Below are 18,011 nucleotides of genomic sequence, written 5' to 3' on the forward strand. Positions count from 1 at the left end.
CACTGTGTGAAGGTGTAACGACACAGTTTACTTCTTTTAGAAAAGTCAGCAGAATACATTCCCCTCATTACCATAGAGTATTCAGCACACGACTAAATATTGAGTGCATACATCAGCATTCTCTGATAACACTGGAATATTTAAGGAAGTATGATTTACATTTTAAAACTAAAGCGGCTTTAGTTTCTGATCTGGTCGTTTTCACCACTTCCTTCTTCAGGATATACTTATATTGACGTCTGTTTTTGCACTGTTGTTGGAATTTACGTGCAATTTTAAAGCAGAGAAGAAGAAAATTACAAAAACAACATTTTTTTTATAACTGTGTTTTATAATGTAAGTATGTAATCCTTTCAGCATATTATAATTCAAGTGGTTTAAGAGGAAAGTAGACTAATACATGTCATTAGAACTTAGAACTAAGCAGTGACAGGAGATCTTGGTCTTTGCAGAGCAGATGAGGTGAGCAGTGTACAATGAAGACTGATACAAACAGGAAAGATGTGAGATGCTGCAGTGCAATGGATTAAACACGACAAGGAGAGATGAACGTGACTCTCATGGGAAGAAAGAAACCCGCTCACTGCTGGCAATTTTGGTCATGTCCACCTTGGGTTTTGGAGCAGACGTCATAAGTGAGGGGTGGACCTGACTATTACCGAGTGTCCATTTGGTGGTGATACCAGTTAATGTTATTAATGTTCACAATCTTAATGTACTTAATGTATACTTTAAAAACTAAAAGAGGACTTTGAAGTAACTGTTGGGAGCCTAGACTCATCAGGAAAATGTTTACTGAGGTTGTAAATCAAGTGAGAAGTCAGGTAATTTTCTCAGCCGTCTGTAGAGTCTAACTTCTCTTTGCAACTAGAGGATTCACCCCCTGCTGGCATTCATAAGAATGAAGGTCTAAGTAACTAAAGGACTATTTTATATACAGTATATGTGCAGAGGTGGAGAAGGACAGTCCATTTTCAAATTCAGGCTTTGTTTTCTGGATTTCTACCTGCTGTAGCTTTAACATTTACATTTCCTGTCCTCTCTTCATTCTGCTGCCCTTTGGCTACAGCCTTATCTGTCTCTAACATGACACCACTGATCTCAGATAACTTTAAACAATAATAACGAGTGCAGTTTGTGCTAGGTGGGTTATCTGACAGAGCACACTGAGAGGGTTACAGTTGAATTGTAATCCAACTGTTCTGCCACTATAGCTGCTGTTATTAGGACATAAAACATGATGGTTTTCTGCACAGAGGTCTAGTACACAGTTTAGTGAACACTTTTATAGTAAGGACTTCCAAGAAACACTTGAGTGTCAAAGTGTGTAAGCTTATAAAGGAAGACTTTATGGTTTTAATATGAGATTACATTAGATTATAATTTAATTTTTTTTAAAAAATTTTTCTTCCTGGTTATTTTATTTCTGAATGTTTCAAATATATTTTCAGAAATAATGTTGTCTCCATATGTACACACAATTGCATTCACATCACCTGGAGCTGAGCATGTTTGGTTTAATGGATGGATTCCATTAAAATGTGAAACATTTTATATTTTTATCTTTCAATTTTCACTTGATTTTATACGAGAACGGTGTTTTTTTTATGGGAGTATGTAAGTCCCATTCCTATTAACAGTGTGTGTTCACGTTGTTCCAGAGAACGAAATAAATGTTTCGTTATAATGTATATATATATTTTAACTTCACCCATGTATTTAAAACAGTTTCAGGCCTCGCAAAAAACTGAACTAAATTCTATAAATAATTAAAAGGTTCATTTTCAGTAACCTGAATTTAAAACACACACGCACGTCAGCCTTTGAAGTCGTACGACTCAATTACATGAATGAGCACGGTTATACCTTTAAGTACCCCCTCCCTTCACTTCAGGCTTTACTATCTGCGGTTGCGCGTAAGCCCTCATTGGCTGTTGCTGATAATCGGTCAACAAGAGGACCGGAGGGATACAGGAGGGCACAGGGCAGCATGTTTACAGCTGCTTATGCCCGTAATTAGTTGCCCGGCACAACCGAGTCGCTGTATGAGGTTATTTAAAAAAAATTTGGGTTTTTTTTTGCTGCTTTGGTTTTTTGGAGACACTGAGCTCTTGTGAGTGCCGTCGATAATGCTTTTGTGTCGCACAGCAGCGGCTCTGGATCTGGCTTTCAAGTCACCGGGTTCGTCTCTGCTGCGAGCCAAAACAAGCAGACTGAAGGATGTTACTTTGACGCTGCGCACGGACCACTCGTTTCAGCGACACCGGTTTTTCTGCGCATCCGTCAAGCGTGTCTATCTGCCCTCCGTGCACCTGGGTAAACAGCACCCGGAACTCATCCAGAACTGGGACACATCGTCTACGTTTGTAACCAGCACGGACTGGGCGCATTTGGACTGGGTGGCCGCTGTAGCTGTGCGCCGTGAAAGCGCTGAATGTACAATCCTCAGGCAGCCGCTGGTTTTCACACACCGGCGCCCAAACAGCAGGGGGGACCCGGCGGGTAATGTTTTGTTTACGGGTAACTGGGACGTTTCCAGTCGCCGCTGCTCCACTAGGACCATGCAGACCAGATCTTCATCCACACAGGCTGCCACTAAGAAGAACGAGGAGCAGACTGACGACGACAAAGGGGTAATTTCAACCTTTAACACGAGCACAGCACGTTTTAGAGATCAACCGGTGAGCACACCGTCCGGGCCTCTATCACCCACAAGCAACGGATTCAAAACATGTTTATGAATTATGCAAAACAGCAGACGCTTTTCTTTTTGCATAACAGCCCTCATGTGAGCGAGCCTGCTTGTTATACAACACTACACGACGCGCACAGCTATGTGGGCCGCCTGCCTTTGCAGTGAATCCACGGTGGTGCATGTATAATTGACATGACTTCGACAAACCTGTACTCGAAGCAGCACATGTGTCATTTTCAGAGCATGTTGGATCACACTTTGCAGTGTCAACAGCGAGCGTGCTCCCACGGTGTGTGAGTGGCGCTGAGTCACTCTCACCAAACATCTGAGCACTTTTAAACTTCGCCTTGCACGTGCTCTCGGTGGGTGGTTGTGTGAGTCAGCATCCGTGATGCTAAAAGAGCTGAAGGTGTGTGGGCACAGGTCAGGTTATTACCGTGCGCTGTGTAACAGGTCACGCTGGATTACATTACCGTCATTTTTAGGTGACTCAGTAGCACATGGACACACCTACAGTGCTACAGTGGGCATGCCAAGATCTCAAGAACATGCTGCCTTGCTTTTTACCTTGTTCAACATCTCACTAGTTTATTAGAAGAGCAGCAAACAAACGCGTGCAAGGATCTGTCCTGATAAAGAATCATCTATCAGTTTAAGGTTCTCATATATGAGAATTTGTTTTTGGACAGATTTAAATGATGCTTTTTCTTCTCTTTGACTTTTTAGTTTAAAAACTTAAACAGTTAGTTGAGGCTGACAAATGGATAAGGGAAATAACCAGGTTGCAACGTTACCCTTACATGGGATGGGAATGGCATTCAGTTTGATCTGGACACAAAGAGAATAAAATCCTTAAAGGATGTCGTGTCCACTTGACATATGGTGTAGATCTTTGTTCACTTACACGTCATCTTCTGATTGGTATGCACTTACATTCTCATAAAACTCGATAAAATATGAACCTTTTATTAGCAAGAAGCTAATACAAGTAAATCACCACACGGTTTTATTTTGTGAAGCAGAAGAATTGGATTCAGGTTGAGAGAAAGTGATTAGATTTGATGCAGCGTTTAATACTGTTTTCCCTTTAACTCAGAAATGGGCTCTCAGAGCCTGATGTTTTTCAAAATCTGATGCCTATATTACCCACAATGCAACTCAACAGTAAACAGGCTTTCATGGGTGGAAAAATGATAGCAGACTAATAGGAATGGACTACAGGGCTTTGGGAACCCTGCATCGATGATCATTTTTCATGTAGCTCTCTGTGGAGTCAAGTCATTTCACATTTAAAGCAACGCTCCCTAAGACATGTAAACGGCTGTGTAAACTGTAGTTCCCTAAATGAAACCATAAATTAAACAAGGATGGTTAAATGAAACACACACACCCACAGGAACCTGCTTGAGTGTAACTGTGTTTCAAGGACACCTAGCAGGCACTTTCTGGGTTCTACTTCAGTCTCTAATGAGAGAGAGTTCCTGTTTTACTGTTTCTCTCCTGCTGTATGGTGTGTATGGTTTTAGTGATGTTGTTTTAAAGTGTCACATCCAAAAAATGAAATAAGGTTATTATGTTGATAATGTCCACGTTAATATCATAATCGTCTTTTGTAGGCTTTTGCATGAGTAAGCGAGTCATTCTGTGACTCCCAATCCAATTTTGTCAGGGCTAATTATTTTAGTACTAAAGATAATTAGTACTAATGATACTACTTCTAGTAGAAGATAGTATTGCGATACAGTGATTTTGCAATACAATACCCGATACATTGCACTGTTAAAATCTATGATATTGAACAATATCTGTGGAACAGAGAGGAAAAATAACCCTCAAAAGGCAGAAAGAATTCTTCCAGAAGTGCATTTGTGAGGCAACTTTTATTGTGATTTGGGGCTATACAAATAAAACTGAAGAAAATTGGAAAAAAGAATTGTGAGTCAGCCAGACACCGATGCTGGTAGTCCTGGCTTGCAGTCTCTGCTCTAATTCACCCCAAAGGTGTTCTGTCAGGTTAAGGCCAGTCAAGTTCTTCTACAGCAAACCCATTCAGCCATGTCTTTAGGGACCTTTATTTATGCACTGGTGCGCAGTCATGTTGGAACATCGGCCAGGGGGGGGGTCATCCCCAAACTGTTCACACAAAGTTGGGAGCATGAAATTGTCCAAAAAGTCTTGCTATTCTGAAGCATTAAGAGTTCCTTTCACTGGAGCTAAGGGGCCTGAAAAACAAGCCCACTCCATAACCCCCCTCTCCATCCAACTTTACACTTGGCACAATGCACTCAGACAAGTACTGGTCTCCTGGCAACCATGAAACCCAGACTCGTCCATTGGATTGCCAGACGGAGAGGTGTGTTTCGTCACCTCCAGAAAACATGGTGATGGTGTGTTTTACACTGCTTTATCCAATGCTTTGCACCATGCTTGGTGATGTAAGGCTTGGATGCAGCTGGTCGACCATGAAGCTCTCTACACTCTGTTCTTGAGCTAATCTGAAGGCCAAATGAAGTCTGGAGCGATCGACTCTGAAGAAAGTTGGCGATCGCTGTGCACTGTGCACCTTAGCACCTGCTGACCCTGCTCTGTGATTTTACCACGTTGCAGCCGAGTTGCTAATGTTCCCAACATTCCCCATCATTTCCACTCCGTTATAATACCACTAACAGTTGACTGTGGAATATTTAATAGTAAGGAACTCTCACAACTGGACTTGCACAGGTAGGTATGCTATCACGGTACCATGGCACAACATCACCAGATCGTGAGATCTTTAAGCAGACTGCTTCTACAAACATTTGTATGAGTAGGTGCTTCATGAGTCTTCTACACCTGGGGCTAAGGAATTGATTGGAACACCTGGATTCAATGATTTGGATGGGTGTGAATATTTTTGGCAATACAGTGTATAAAGCCAGCTCACTGATTTGCTATTCCACTTTGAGTTTTCTCTCCTTGACTGCGATTTAGGTGGCTTCCTTTCTCTTTAACCCTCCTTCATTTACTTTGTGACTCATTTTGGTGCTTACGAAGCAGGGATGGAACCCCTTTAGAGTGTTGTGATAAAATAGCCTATCAATTACCTAAAGGAACCGATGTGATATATTGATTGGCTGGGTCAAAACAGTCAAAGTTTTGCAGAGTTATGGTCACAGATGCACTTGCTAATGTGAGACGAGATGCATTAAAAGCTAAAGATGCATTTTCAGTATGTATTAAAACGTTTCCATAGAAATTGTGGCAGTGTAGTATTCGTCAGTTTTTATGGCCACAATAATCGTGCTGTGAGAATCTGACAGCCCTGTGCATTGCATGTGAGTGTGTCTTTGTCCTTGCTTGCATGTCACATGTGTTTTCATGCCTCTGAAAAGCTGTTATCAGACACAGCAGTCCCACTGTTCCCCTCCTATACACCCTCCCTGGCACAACTCCCTTTAGCTGCTCGCTCACATGACCCTCCCACAGCGTTGCCTTCCTTTACTTTTAGCTTGGCCTTTCTCGCCTCTGAAAAGCAAAGGCCTGCTCCCTCACCCACCCCGGACTCTGCCATTGTCCATTGTTGGCAGCCCGGTGAATGTATTGCCAAGAGTGTGGCTTCATCCAGGAGCTTGGGCCAAAATTTAGCAAGACAAATTGTAGCCAAGAGAAAAGATATGCCTGTTTTTCCCCATCTTCCCTTCTTCACCATTGTTACTGCTTTCTTGATTAAGTGGCTGACTAAAACCCACAAAGAGAGTCTGCAAGCGCAGTCTCAATGCAGCCTAAAAAGCAGAAAGGGACATGAATGGAAGTTACTGTATGTAAAGGCTAAATGTCACACATAGCAATGAATGGCCTTCCGTTGCCTCTAACGGTCCTAATTTTTAAAAACAACCAAACATGTCACATTTGCAGATGTCTCAAAGACCATTCAAACTCCATATAAAAGCACACACATCCACATCCCTGCAGGATTTACTTTAGATTATTGCTTAGCTGCTAGCTGGACAGCTAGCTACATAAACACGTCAAGCTTAGTGGCACAATAAGCAGTCTTTTTTTGAACATGGTGAAAAAATAGCTGAATGCACCCGGGAGGTATTTCCTGTTGTGTGTGTGTGTGTTCCTCCAGAGGAAGATCAAGTTTCCTCTTCAGCAGAGAAGATATTTGAGTAACCACTGGTCACAATAGCCCCAAGTCATCTAATACTAAGCTGCTCCATTTAGTCTCCCATTTAGTCCAGTATAAATAGGGAGAAAATACTTTATTAAAAATTTCTTCTAATTTAATCTATGCATTATGATAACAGGGTGTGCAACACTCACAATAGTTTCTTAGACAGCTTTTGGCTTCAGGGTGTGCCTTTTAAAAATGTTAAAGCTGTGAAAGTCAGCTGTTCTTTATTATTCCAACAAGGAGTCCCAGCCTTCATGCAACTCTTGTTTTTGTTTTGTGGAGCAGTGCTGTCACTCAGATGATTGATAATTTTAGTATACTACTTGAACTTACAGTATAATAATGTACAGGGCTCATAGTAACGCAGTAAGTAGTTCTAAAGACCAAGATGCTTTTACATGGAATTATTTGTAACTGTTACAGCAAACAAGACACTTATTTTTATTATTTTAGTTTTACTCAAATCCGTTCTATCAATGTGTTATAAAAGCCTCATGAGTTTTCTGTGTGGAGAGAAAAGTAGGTTGACACAGATTCTCCGTGTAAGCACACCTGTATCATTACATGTCTGAACAAATAGTCGAAAGTGGAAAAAGCGTGCCATGCTCAGAGGATTGTGTTTTTATGTTTCTGATTAAATGAACAACTTGATCGTTGATTTCTAATTTCATGCAGGTTTCAGTTTTGAGTCCTGATGTTTCGATATGACGACGGCTGTAAATGAAACAAACCAAAACTGTAATATACGCATATATATAAGATGTTTAATACAAGGTATGGCTTCCTCTAGAACAGTGTTTTCCAACCACTGTGTCGCGGCACATAGGTGTGCCGTGGAAGATTATCTGGTTCCACCCGATTAGTACACTAAGCCAGCGGTCCCCAACCTTTTTTTGCTATGGACCAGTTTGTCAGACAATATTTGCACGGACCAGCCTTTTGTCGCAGATAAATACAACAAAATAAAACCAGAACCGGTACCAAAAAAAAAAGGATTTATTGATTTATTCATCAAAGACCCCCTGATCTAGAAAGCCCCGGGCCACTCTTGCAGTGTGGGCTCGGGCATAGTCCTCAAACGACTGCAGGTTGGGGAGCTGCCACAAGAATGGCACAAATACGGTTTAAGGCATTCTCTGGATTTCTGCTCCATCAGATATCCACCATGAACACTGTGCTCTCATGGATATGCAAAGCTGCAGCAACCAGCTCAGAGATGTTCGCAAACAGCCGGGCCTCGGTGGTAGCACTGGTGACAGGGTTGTGCAAATTCTGGGCTTTTGTGCTTTGATGGCTTAAGATTTCAGTAAACTGAACCATTTCTAAGGTGTGTAAGTGAGTTCATTCGTGTTCAGTAAACACATTCACACAATCCATTTACTAAAAGCTGAAAACTACTCGCAGATTTTATTTATTTTAATATATATTTTTTTAAAAGAAAGCTTTTTCTATAGATTCAAATGATGTACTTAAACATTGATTCAAAATAAAGGTTGAAAACTTATTTCACAACACGAAACTTGTTTCTTTTTGACCATCTGTTGAAGCTCTTACTGATATAAAACCATTACGGCCTTAGCCATAAGGCCAGATGGAGGGTTGTTTATTTACATACGGTTTCCAAATGCAGGCGTTCTCAAGTGTCCGCCGTCGCTGCTCTGCTGCAGTCTGCCGTCCGCTGTGGCCTGAATGTCGTTATTGTGTGTTGCAGTTTACTAATCTGCTTCACACACACTGAGTGACCTGCCTGCTCCCTGTTACGTGTCGGGCAGCTGGACTGTGTCTGGTGCTTGTTCATCTTGGAGTGGTGCGTGTCTGGGCTCACAAACGCAGCCCGACGTGTGTGAGAGGCTCTTTGTGTAGCACAAAGTGACTGACATGAAGTGTGTGAGAGGGAGAGTGATAATGTGATTCACTTAAACAACGCAGACGCAGCAGCCTGTGTTTAATCAGCTGACTCGGCTGCTCCTTGAATAGGAGGGTCATAAAAATAGTCTTTGTTTGACCAGCTTGCTCCACATTATAACAGTACTTTCGTTTCTATATCTGTCCTAACAAAACAAATATGGCATGTCAACATTTCCAAGATACGACTGTTTGTGCAGAGTTCAGGCTCACTAAGGAAAGTTATTTTGATGTATTTACAGTAACCTTTCACCTGGATGCTTTGAATGTTGCAATAAGACCAGCATGTTAAAACCAGGCACTACAACCACAGCTCCCGGTAGCTAACCAGCTAAGCAACATTACTCTGTAATTACATGCACAAGTGAAACGTGCTGACAGCACAACAGCAATGGTGGAAAGATGGAGGTGATGTTGTGTAGTTGTATTGTGTTCTTCTTTCTTTTATTTTTGTTTTTATGGATTCGGCTTCCAAACTTTTACACACTTGTTTAGTAAAGCAGTTCAGTTATCTGCAGATACTGTCTATAGATCCACAGCACTAGTCAATTCCACAGTTCCATGTGTTGCCAGTGATTGTGCTCTTTGGCTTTGTTGTGCTTGATGTCATAATACTCATATCAAAGTGATCTGCAGTTGTATTTGAATGGAAAATGAAATAACTTCATTTTAATTCATGGCAAACGTCTTCTCTTTTTTGCCTTGCAGCCACCGTCTTTGTTGTTGCTTCCTATAGCAACAGAGACGGTATCAGAGTCCGTCCTCCCGTCTCATGTTGTGCGTCTCATGTTTTTGTACAGGATGTTCAGACTTTAAAGGAGGCTTCTACTACGTCATCGGAGAAGAGCCTGGAGGACAGAGAGCCAGAGGGAGGGAAACCCAACAAAACCCAGCAGCTTAAGAAAGTCTTCAAGGAATATGGAGCAGTGGGAGTTTCCTTTCACATCGGGATCTCTCTCATGTCTCTGGGAATGTTCTACATGCTAGTATCCAGGTAACAAAATGTCCGGTCACTGCACGAGGCATTGGCGTTTACATTTAAGATTTACAGAAATGAGGTCAAAGACTGATAAAATTGACTTACAAGTGGAAGTTTAAGTCACCTCATATACTTAAAACAGTTTTACACCTTAGAGAAAATCTACAAAGAATACCTCAACACTTTTAAAGTGATCTGTTTTTCCCTTCTTACTGATGCCTAAGCAAAGGGAGCTACTAAAGCTACTATGTTTCAATCTATGATGAAAGTATCCCATTACAGCCACCTTTTAGAGTCTAAAAGATATTTACTATTCTAAAGAAAAGGCAGAGACAGTTTTGACATTTCTCCAAAAAACAATTCCCAACAATTAATCACAAAAATGTAACAATGTCATGTAGTAGCGACACTAAAATCTGATGTGGGGCAAAAAAAATGAACATCTTGTTTCATTGCTCGACAGTAATGGGTCCTCAAAGAATAGAGTCTTTGTAGATGCACCAAACACTAATCAGATTTATGGAGAAGTCTTTATACTAGAGGATTTTCTGCTTTCTATTGACTGTGAAACAACAGTCCTCATTGATCCACAGCTGAATACCACATTTTCTGAAATCCTCTCGCAGCCATTTGGGACAATGTAGGAAATCATTAACTGAAGCGAAAACAGTTTTTTTTTTTTATGTGCTTTTGCAATGAGGAACATAGATTTGGCAGTAAATGGGACCAATTCATGAGACAATAGCAAAGTATAGACAGTCAGCCTTATTACATTGGCGCTGGATGCAGACAAATTCATGCTCAAGTTTAATTTACTCATCTTTCAAGGATTTGTTGTTGTGTGACTTGCAAAATATAAAGTCCTTGCGTTCTGTCTGTTGACAGTCATAGACGGTTAAAAGTCAAACAGCACAACACACCCCTACTTTATCAGCTCAAACAATTTTCTGTCTGGCCAGAGGCACGAATACCAGAGAGGCCTGACAGATATAATCTGAGAGCTTGGAGATTTCCTTCTGTAGCTGATAATGACCCTTGAACCGAAAAATGACTCTGCAACTGTTGTGCATTATCACTGTGCAGCCACAGCGCTCAGGCATGTGGTGTGCTAATACAGGGCTGTGTGCTGAGCACACAGCAGCCAGAGTGCAGACAGATCGCTTTATATAGCTGACTCAAACTGTGTGTGACTGTGTGCTGTAATGACTGACTCATGTTGGCACATTCTTTGCATATTTGCTTCCCAAAGTAGGTCGGGTCAAAATTGCAAAACTATATCAAAACTTTTCTCATGAAGGCAGTGGTGCCTGTAGCCTTTTAAAGGCAGATCAGAAGTCATGTGCTAATAGCTTCAAGTTAAGAAGACGTGAAGTTAAAAAAACAAAAACAATAAATTCTCTATTGTAAACAGTCCCCCCTAGTGGAGATCAAGATGAATTACAACTTTATGCAACAGGCAATGAGGAAACCAGTTTTAAAAAGATGTTACATCATATTATTTCTGGTCTATGCTAATTCACTACTAATGCTGCAGCAGAAAATCCTAAAAATATTTTTAATATATGTATTTAATTATATTTTAATTCATTTTTACATTGAAAAATCAATCTAATAATAATAATAATAATAATAATAATAATACAACATTTCATTTATAGGCGCCTTTCAGACCCTCAAGGTCACCTTACAGTAACACGTAAACATACCATAAAAAAACATAAGAAAAATGTATATATAGCAAACATGGTCATCACGTCATTCTTTATTTAAGGGATTATGATGATAATGCAAATGTGCTGCATGGCCCAATATATTGGGGTGTGTGTGTGTGTGTGTGTAGTGGACTATTTTCACTCATGTAATTAAAAAGTTTTTGGATGCATTTGGACAAAGACACATTTCTCTGTATCTTTGCCTCTGTGCACAAATCAAACAATCAAGGTGTGTGATTGAAGTACAAACCCTCAGCTTTAATTGTAGGGCTGCTTCTTATTTTGAAATGGTCAAAAGTAATCGGACAGTTTGCTGACGAGCAGTTTCATAGCCAGCTTTCATAGAGAGCTTGTTCCTCCATTGTCCATGGTGTACTATTCGATAGCTATCAACTAATATATAGGCTATTAATTTAAATACTGTTAAATTGCATTTGGTAGCTACTCACATAATCAAAATCTAAGTAAACCTCTCAGACAGAGCCAAAATGTTAGATTGATCAAATCAGCAATCATGTGCATTCTTAAATAGAAACAATGCAACGGCCAGCAACGCTGAAAGTCCTGCAACCATAAAAGACAACTAAAGTGGATGATTTTGGAATTAAAGGTTAGTCAAGGTTAAAGTAGTTTTTGAACCCCCAAAATGTGGGACTGTATAAATAAATGGCTTAATACTTAAACAGTTAATGCAATAATTTGGTAAAAATCACAATATTAAAGCTTAAAGTCTAATTGGTTCAATCATAGCGCCAAATAACAGCACCTGTCGCATCAAGGCGCTTTATATTGTAAGGTAAAGACAGAAACAAAACAAAAACGCAGAGAAACGGCAAAAAACCCAACAACTACAAGCAAGCTCTTGGTGACAGTGGGAAGGAAAAACTCCCTTTTAACAAGAAGAAACCTCTGGCAGAAGCAGACTCAGGGAGAGGCAGCCATCTGCTGCGACACGGTGGGAGGGAAGGGAGGGAGACGGGACTGATTTAAAATCCATTTGTAGTGTTTTTCAGAGGCACACATAAAAAAAAAAAAAGAGTACTGTGGACCTAACTGTGTATATACACACAAACACCTTCTGGTCCCAACTTACAGATTTCCTGTGATCTGTGTTCCCAGTGGGATCGACATGACTGCCATATTGTGCAAACTGGGCTTCAGCGAGGCGTTCGTTCAGTCCAAGATGGCCGCTGGAACCAGCACATTCGTCCTGGCCTACGCCATTCACAAGCTCTTCGCTCCTGTTCGCATCAGCATCACTCTGGTGTCTGTGCCTCTAATTGTGCGCTACTTCAGAAAGACTGGACTCTTCAAACCTCCCACACCTGCACCCTGATGGCCCCTCCTCTGCTGCCTCATTGAGTAACAAACCTCTTTAATGGCCTAATGCCTGTAAATCTTTATTCATCTGGCTTCAAACTGAAACACCTTCACATTTGTGAATTCGGGTTCCCTCGTCATTTATCGCTATAACAGATCGAAGTGATCAAATGCTTTACTGTGGTTTGAAGTCTTTGGCTCATCAAACATAAGGACTTAAATGTATCAAATATTTATTTGAAATCAGAAGAGTGAACAGGGATTGTGTTATTTTTAATTAAACTGTCAGATTAAGCTAATCTCTCCTGCACCGTTCTCCAGCAGCTGACTCGGCCATGTTCTGGTGTTTTGCTTGCAACCCTCTCTGCTCATCTTTACCTTTCTTCTCACCTTACTTTTCAGTCCTCCTTTTTGCCGTTTGCCTTCTATCTCTCTTGGCATCCATTTCCGATCCCTTCAGTCTTTCTGGAGGCTTTGTTCCTTTTTTTCCTTTCTTACAGTTTCCCCCCAAATACAAGAACAGAAGCAGTAACTGCAACGTCACTAATACGAGTGAAGCTCATTGCAAACTTTGGATGAAGAATGTTGAATCATTTGTGTTTCCTGATTTGAGTATTTAATTAAAGAGAATTTCTCTTTAATATTTGGGTTGTTTTGTGTTGTTGTTGAACGATACCACATCACCTTCACACATATCATCTTACCATATCCTTTGGCAGCTCTGTTCATATTTAAACAGAACAATGAGCAGAGAGAACTGTAGTGCTACTGAGTGCAGTTTGATTATATAACCTCTAATTTACAGTTGCTTTCTTATTTAGAGCCCTAATGTGAAATTTCCAGCACTGAAAGTTGTTTTCTTCCCGTGCAATGCAAAAACCAGAGTACCGATTGTAAAAAGTAATAACAATAATAACAAAGTTTGAGCTCAATCTGCCAAATGAACAGAGACCGCTCCTTGTACACCACCTTTACCCTCGATTGAGTCTCGCATGTCTCACTGGCTTTGCTGATGTTCAAATCTAATCCCTTTGTAATTATGAACACTTTTGATTAATAACTAATTTTATTAGAGCTGTTTTGTAATTTGGAAATCAAGATCCCAGAATTCAAGGTGTTTTAAGTCCAGTGTCTCCATCTGTGATGATCTGGGCTTCCACGTCTTCTGATGGTGATGGTCTTCAAAATAGTTTGCTGATCATCTATTGTTGTGTCTGCCCACTCACCTGACCTGAACCCCACAGAGACTCTTGGGAGTAGGAAGATGAGAAACCCAAACAAAGGAAAACTCACTCTGAAGCTGAAGGGTCCTGTGAAGAAACTTGGGCTTCAAAAACCCCTCAGCACCGATCGCCTCCATGCCACACCACACTGACGCAGTAATTCATGGTTAGAGAGATGAGGTGCAGATGATCCATTACTCACCAACATTGAAGAGCACACAAAACCAAAACAATGACGTCCACAGGTGAGACATAGTTCCAGCTGCAGCTTTTCTACACTGCTACCAAGTGTCTCAAGAGTACTTAGGCAACACACCAAGGTCAGAATCTTCAAAATTCAGCGGTGCTCTATGGAAGGAGAAAAAGAGGCAGGCCAATGAATAGAGGGTGAAGAGACACCGAGAAGTAAAAGTACAAACTGACCTCTTTGCCATACCATTGTATGGTTAAATATTAAATACTAAACTAAACTAGTAAAGTTAGCACACAGCTTGGCTAATAATCTTTAACATTAAACGAATACTACAGAAAAAGCAAGGGACTTTTAAATAAATATCTCCTCACATGGTCAACAATCTAACATAAAACGATGTTCTTATTCCAAAACATCCTCATTTACACTCGGAACCTTTAAAAGATGGTCAGCATGCCCGGGGGCTCTGTTAGCCTAACAGCCTCAGGGAGACAACACACAGGTAAAAGCTAAAAGTATTGTATTCTGCTGGCCAAACCAAACTTTTCATACTAATCTATACTTGTGTTCCTAGAGCAGACCTCCTGCAGAACCAGCTACAAAGCTACTTACAGGGAAACGTCTACAGAAAACTTCAGTCATTGAAACATGACAAACCTCTTTGCATGAGTGTGTGAAGCCTGATCATCTAATGCATGAAGAGGAGCGTCATTACATATTTGTTGTATTGCTAATGATTGTTTTAAGACCACATTCTTGAATGCAATCCCTCTTTCGCTCTCCTGTTTATCTGCCATTCAGCACGAGCTTGCTCAAACACGACTGGACTACTGCAGGACTTCAAACAGAAACCAGAAAATTACCTGCAAAAAAAGTCTGTTTATTTTTAAAGATTTAGAGACTTTATAGAGATTTTTGAAGGTTCCAGTAGAAGCAAAGTATTTCATAATGATAAAGTTTCTAAAAGGAAACATTTAAAACAAATTATAAGGTATGCTGCAGAAAATATAAAGTAGCATTTTCATATTTACCTGTTAACTCTTATTTAACTGCATTTGTTTTTAAAGCTAAGAGAAAGAGGAAAACGTTGCAATTTTTGCACTTCTTGTTTCAGCCACACTGGGGAGCTCCTGAACTACAAATACAGTGCTACACCCGACTGTTCTCAGTTTGCACTCTTAAAGTCTTTAACATAGTTCCCAGCACTATATCACCATGAAGCAGCGTCGCTCTCATGCTGATCGCAGATAAGATGCCACAAAATGCTGCACATTGGTGTCTAAAGTCAGTGAGAAAAAGGTCAAAAATGGTTTCATAACTGCAACATCTTTGAATGCAGCAGTCTTTACGGTGTGCTACGTGTTTCTTAAGGGGTTAGGTCAATCACACACTGACCAATTTTTCTCCTGATAAGAACTCGTTATTCCCGGCTCTGTTTTATCACAGCGGGTCTGGAACCATCTCCCTCCACTCGCCTTCCTTGAAGGTTTGATGGGTCAGCCAGCACAGCAAGCAAGCCTCAGCTGGTGCGGTGTCCCTGAAGAGCAGCAATGTATTGAATGGTAGCTGCCTTGAACAAGACCTCATCTTTTCCGTGTGTGTGTGTGTTTCTTGGCCCGGTAAATAATTCAGCCAGGAGAGTTGTATGAGGAGAACTAAGAGTGCACAGTGGTCTGTGCCAGATATCAACCTCGGTTTTTCAGGAATAGGAGCTTTGGCAGCACTCTGACACAAACTTCTACAAACTGATTTCACACACACAGATACACACAGAGGAAGAAGGAGAAGTCGAGGCCTCATTAGCCATGATGAGGACAGGGAGCTGCCATCGCCTCTCCATCCCCTGCATGTCCCCTATGGCTAGGAACAAATTGGTGACAGTGCTTCCAGCCACTCTGTCTGGCTACCTGTGAGGCACTGGGCTCTGTCAGCTTCCTCTTCTTCCTCACTCCTGTGCATTTGTATATATGTGTGTGTGTGTGTGGACACAAGACATGTATGAGAGAAAGAGGAGCTTGAAGATTAGGTCCTTGGTTACGCTCTGTGTCACCTTTTGCTCGGCCCAGAACTGAGCCGTGATACGAGCGAACACTTCATCTGTGCTTGGCCTCGGCTTTGATGAAGGGCCCCCCTCCCTCTGCAGGGGAGGTTCAAGGGGGTTTGTATCCCTGCCTCGGCTCCTGACTTGTGCCCGCTGCACCTTTTATTAAAGTCAGATTCACCGTCAGTGCCACTGTCACAGCAGCACAAAGAGTGAATCCATTACGTTTGTGTACCCGAGCTGCTCTTCAACAACAGTTGGAAGGCGTGCCTGCATTTGTGTAGTAGCTGCAAAGTGCTGATGCATGCAGTTATATATAAACATATGGCAAAGTGCATATTCTGTCTCTCATGAATGCACACACATGCACGCTCTTAAGCTCACTTTCTGACAAGCTGACTTTTCTTCCCTTTTGCATCTTTTATTTAATTCTTATTTTTATTTCACAGTTTCCTCTCCATCATTTTCTTCACTTGCTCATTATCTCTCCTTATTACCTTCCCTCCACTGTCTCCCCAACTCCTGACCTGTTCAGTGTACTCGTTACCCCTTCGCAGTGTTGGCGTCTAGACGGAGAGGCACCTACTCTGTCAGATTCACAGGTTCAAAGGCATCCTATGAATTTCTTTACAGAGAGGGCTGGCATGAGGTTTCAAGGAGCATGCAATCACACACACACACACACACACACACACACACACACACACACACACACACACACACACACACACACACACACACACTTATTCTTTTCTCCTCGCCTACTCACTGCTCTTCTTCTCCCTCCTTTAACCTTTTTTTTTGGCCACTCCTCTCTTTCTTCCCCACTCCTCACGCTCCCCTTTTTCATTTGCCCTCTTTTTTCCCCTCCCCTCTCTCCGTCTCTCCTCTCCTGTCTCGGAGTTAAGTTTAGCAGATGCACCTGATGGCAGCACCATCCTGGAGCACCTGTCAGCTGTCTGCCTTCATCACCGCTCCTCTGCTGCCACAGAGGCCACAGGGAAGTAAACCTGGAGACAGTTGCTACTATCAACAGCTGCATCTTATTATTTTAAACACCGGTGCCAGTCACTTTCCACCAGAGATGTGCACATGTATTTGGTGTGTGCGCTCCGCCTCCCCCTCGTTCTCGTTGCTCCTCCGGATTCAGAAGCTCAGCTGCTAAATGCGAGCAATTATAATCGAACGCACAGAAAGAGGGGGATGGAGACTGAGAGGCAGTTTATCTAACCTGTGACAGAGAGGAGGAGGGAGAGGAGGCGGGCAGCAGGCATAAGTTGTTAAAGTATTTTTGGCAGCTGTGGATTATGCTTTTGACTGTCGGTAACTGTAACTTAGACAAGTGACAGGCAGTGTGCTAACAGGCAGCAGGGTCAGCCAGTCTGAGCTGTGTTAATGGCACACTTCAGAGTACTAGATGCCGTTTACAGAGACACGTAATGACACCGTGAGTCTTCATCCTTTCTCGAGTCCAATTAACACCACAGCTCCCTTTTCCATAAAAACGTGGGCTGCAGCAAGTGTGTGGCGGATTCACAACAGACCGAATGAACAAAATGACAGAACAAGATGACTTTGGGTGCATCTGAGATTAGTGGGAGTGTACGATTGATGATCACCGTCCACTGCTGTGTTTACCTGAATAAAAGAGTCCTATTATCTCAATGCATGCAACTTCATGTGTGTCCCAGTCCATAGTGATACCAGAGGTATCCCTATGTAACATGTATTATCCACACTTTAAATACTTAATATACTTTAGATTTACCGTGCATTCATTTTTTTCT

The 18,011-nt window shown here is 41.5% G+C and overlaps 1 protein-coding gene and 1 long non-coding RNA gene across 2 annotated transcripts in view; one reads left to right on the forward strand and one right to left on the reverse strand.

The window, feature by feature from the left end:
- Positions 1-1,898: 1,898 nt before the first annotated feature.
- fam210b (family with sequence similarity 210 member B) lies at positions 1,899-13,405 on the forward strand. The gene is made up of 3 exons (XM_040008206.1): positions 1,899-2,633; positions 9,557-9,750; positions 12,567-13,405. The coding sequence occupies exons 1-3, from the start codon at positions 2,130-2,132 to the stop codon at positions 12,781-12,783; spliced, it is 915 nt and encodes a 304-aa protein (XP_039864140.1). The 5' UTR covers positions 1,899-2,129; the 3' UTR covers positions 12,784-13,405.
- Positions 12,666-18,011, reverse strand: part of LOC120719210 — a 43,948-nt gene continuing 38,602 nt past the window's right edge. The window contains exon 4 of the long non-coding RNA XR_005692634.1: positions 12,666-14,338. This is a non-coding gene — a long non-coding RNA (uncharacterized LOC120719210). The remainder of the gene's footprint in view (positions 14,339-18,011) is intronic.

Source organism: Simochromis diagramma, unplaced genomic scaffold, assembly GCF_900408965.1.
Source record: "Simochromis diagramma unplaced genomic scaffold, fSimDia1.1 OVJJ01000320.1, whole genome shotgun sequence".
Taxonomy (NCBI): domain Eukaryota; kingdom Metazoa; phylum Chordata; class Actinopteri; order Cichliformes; family Cichlidae; genus Simochromis; species Simochromis diagramma.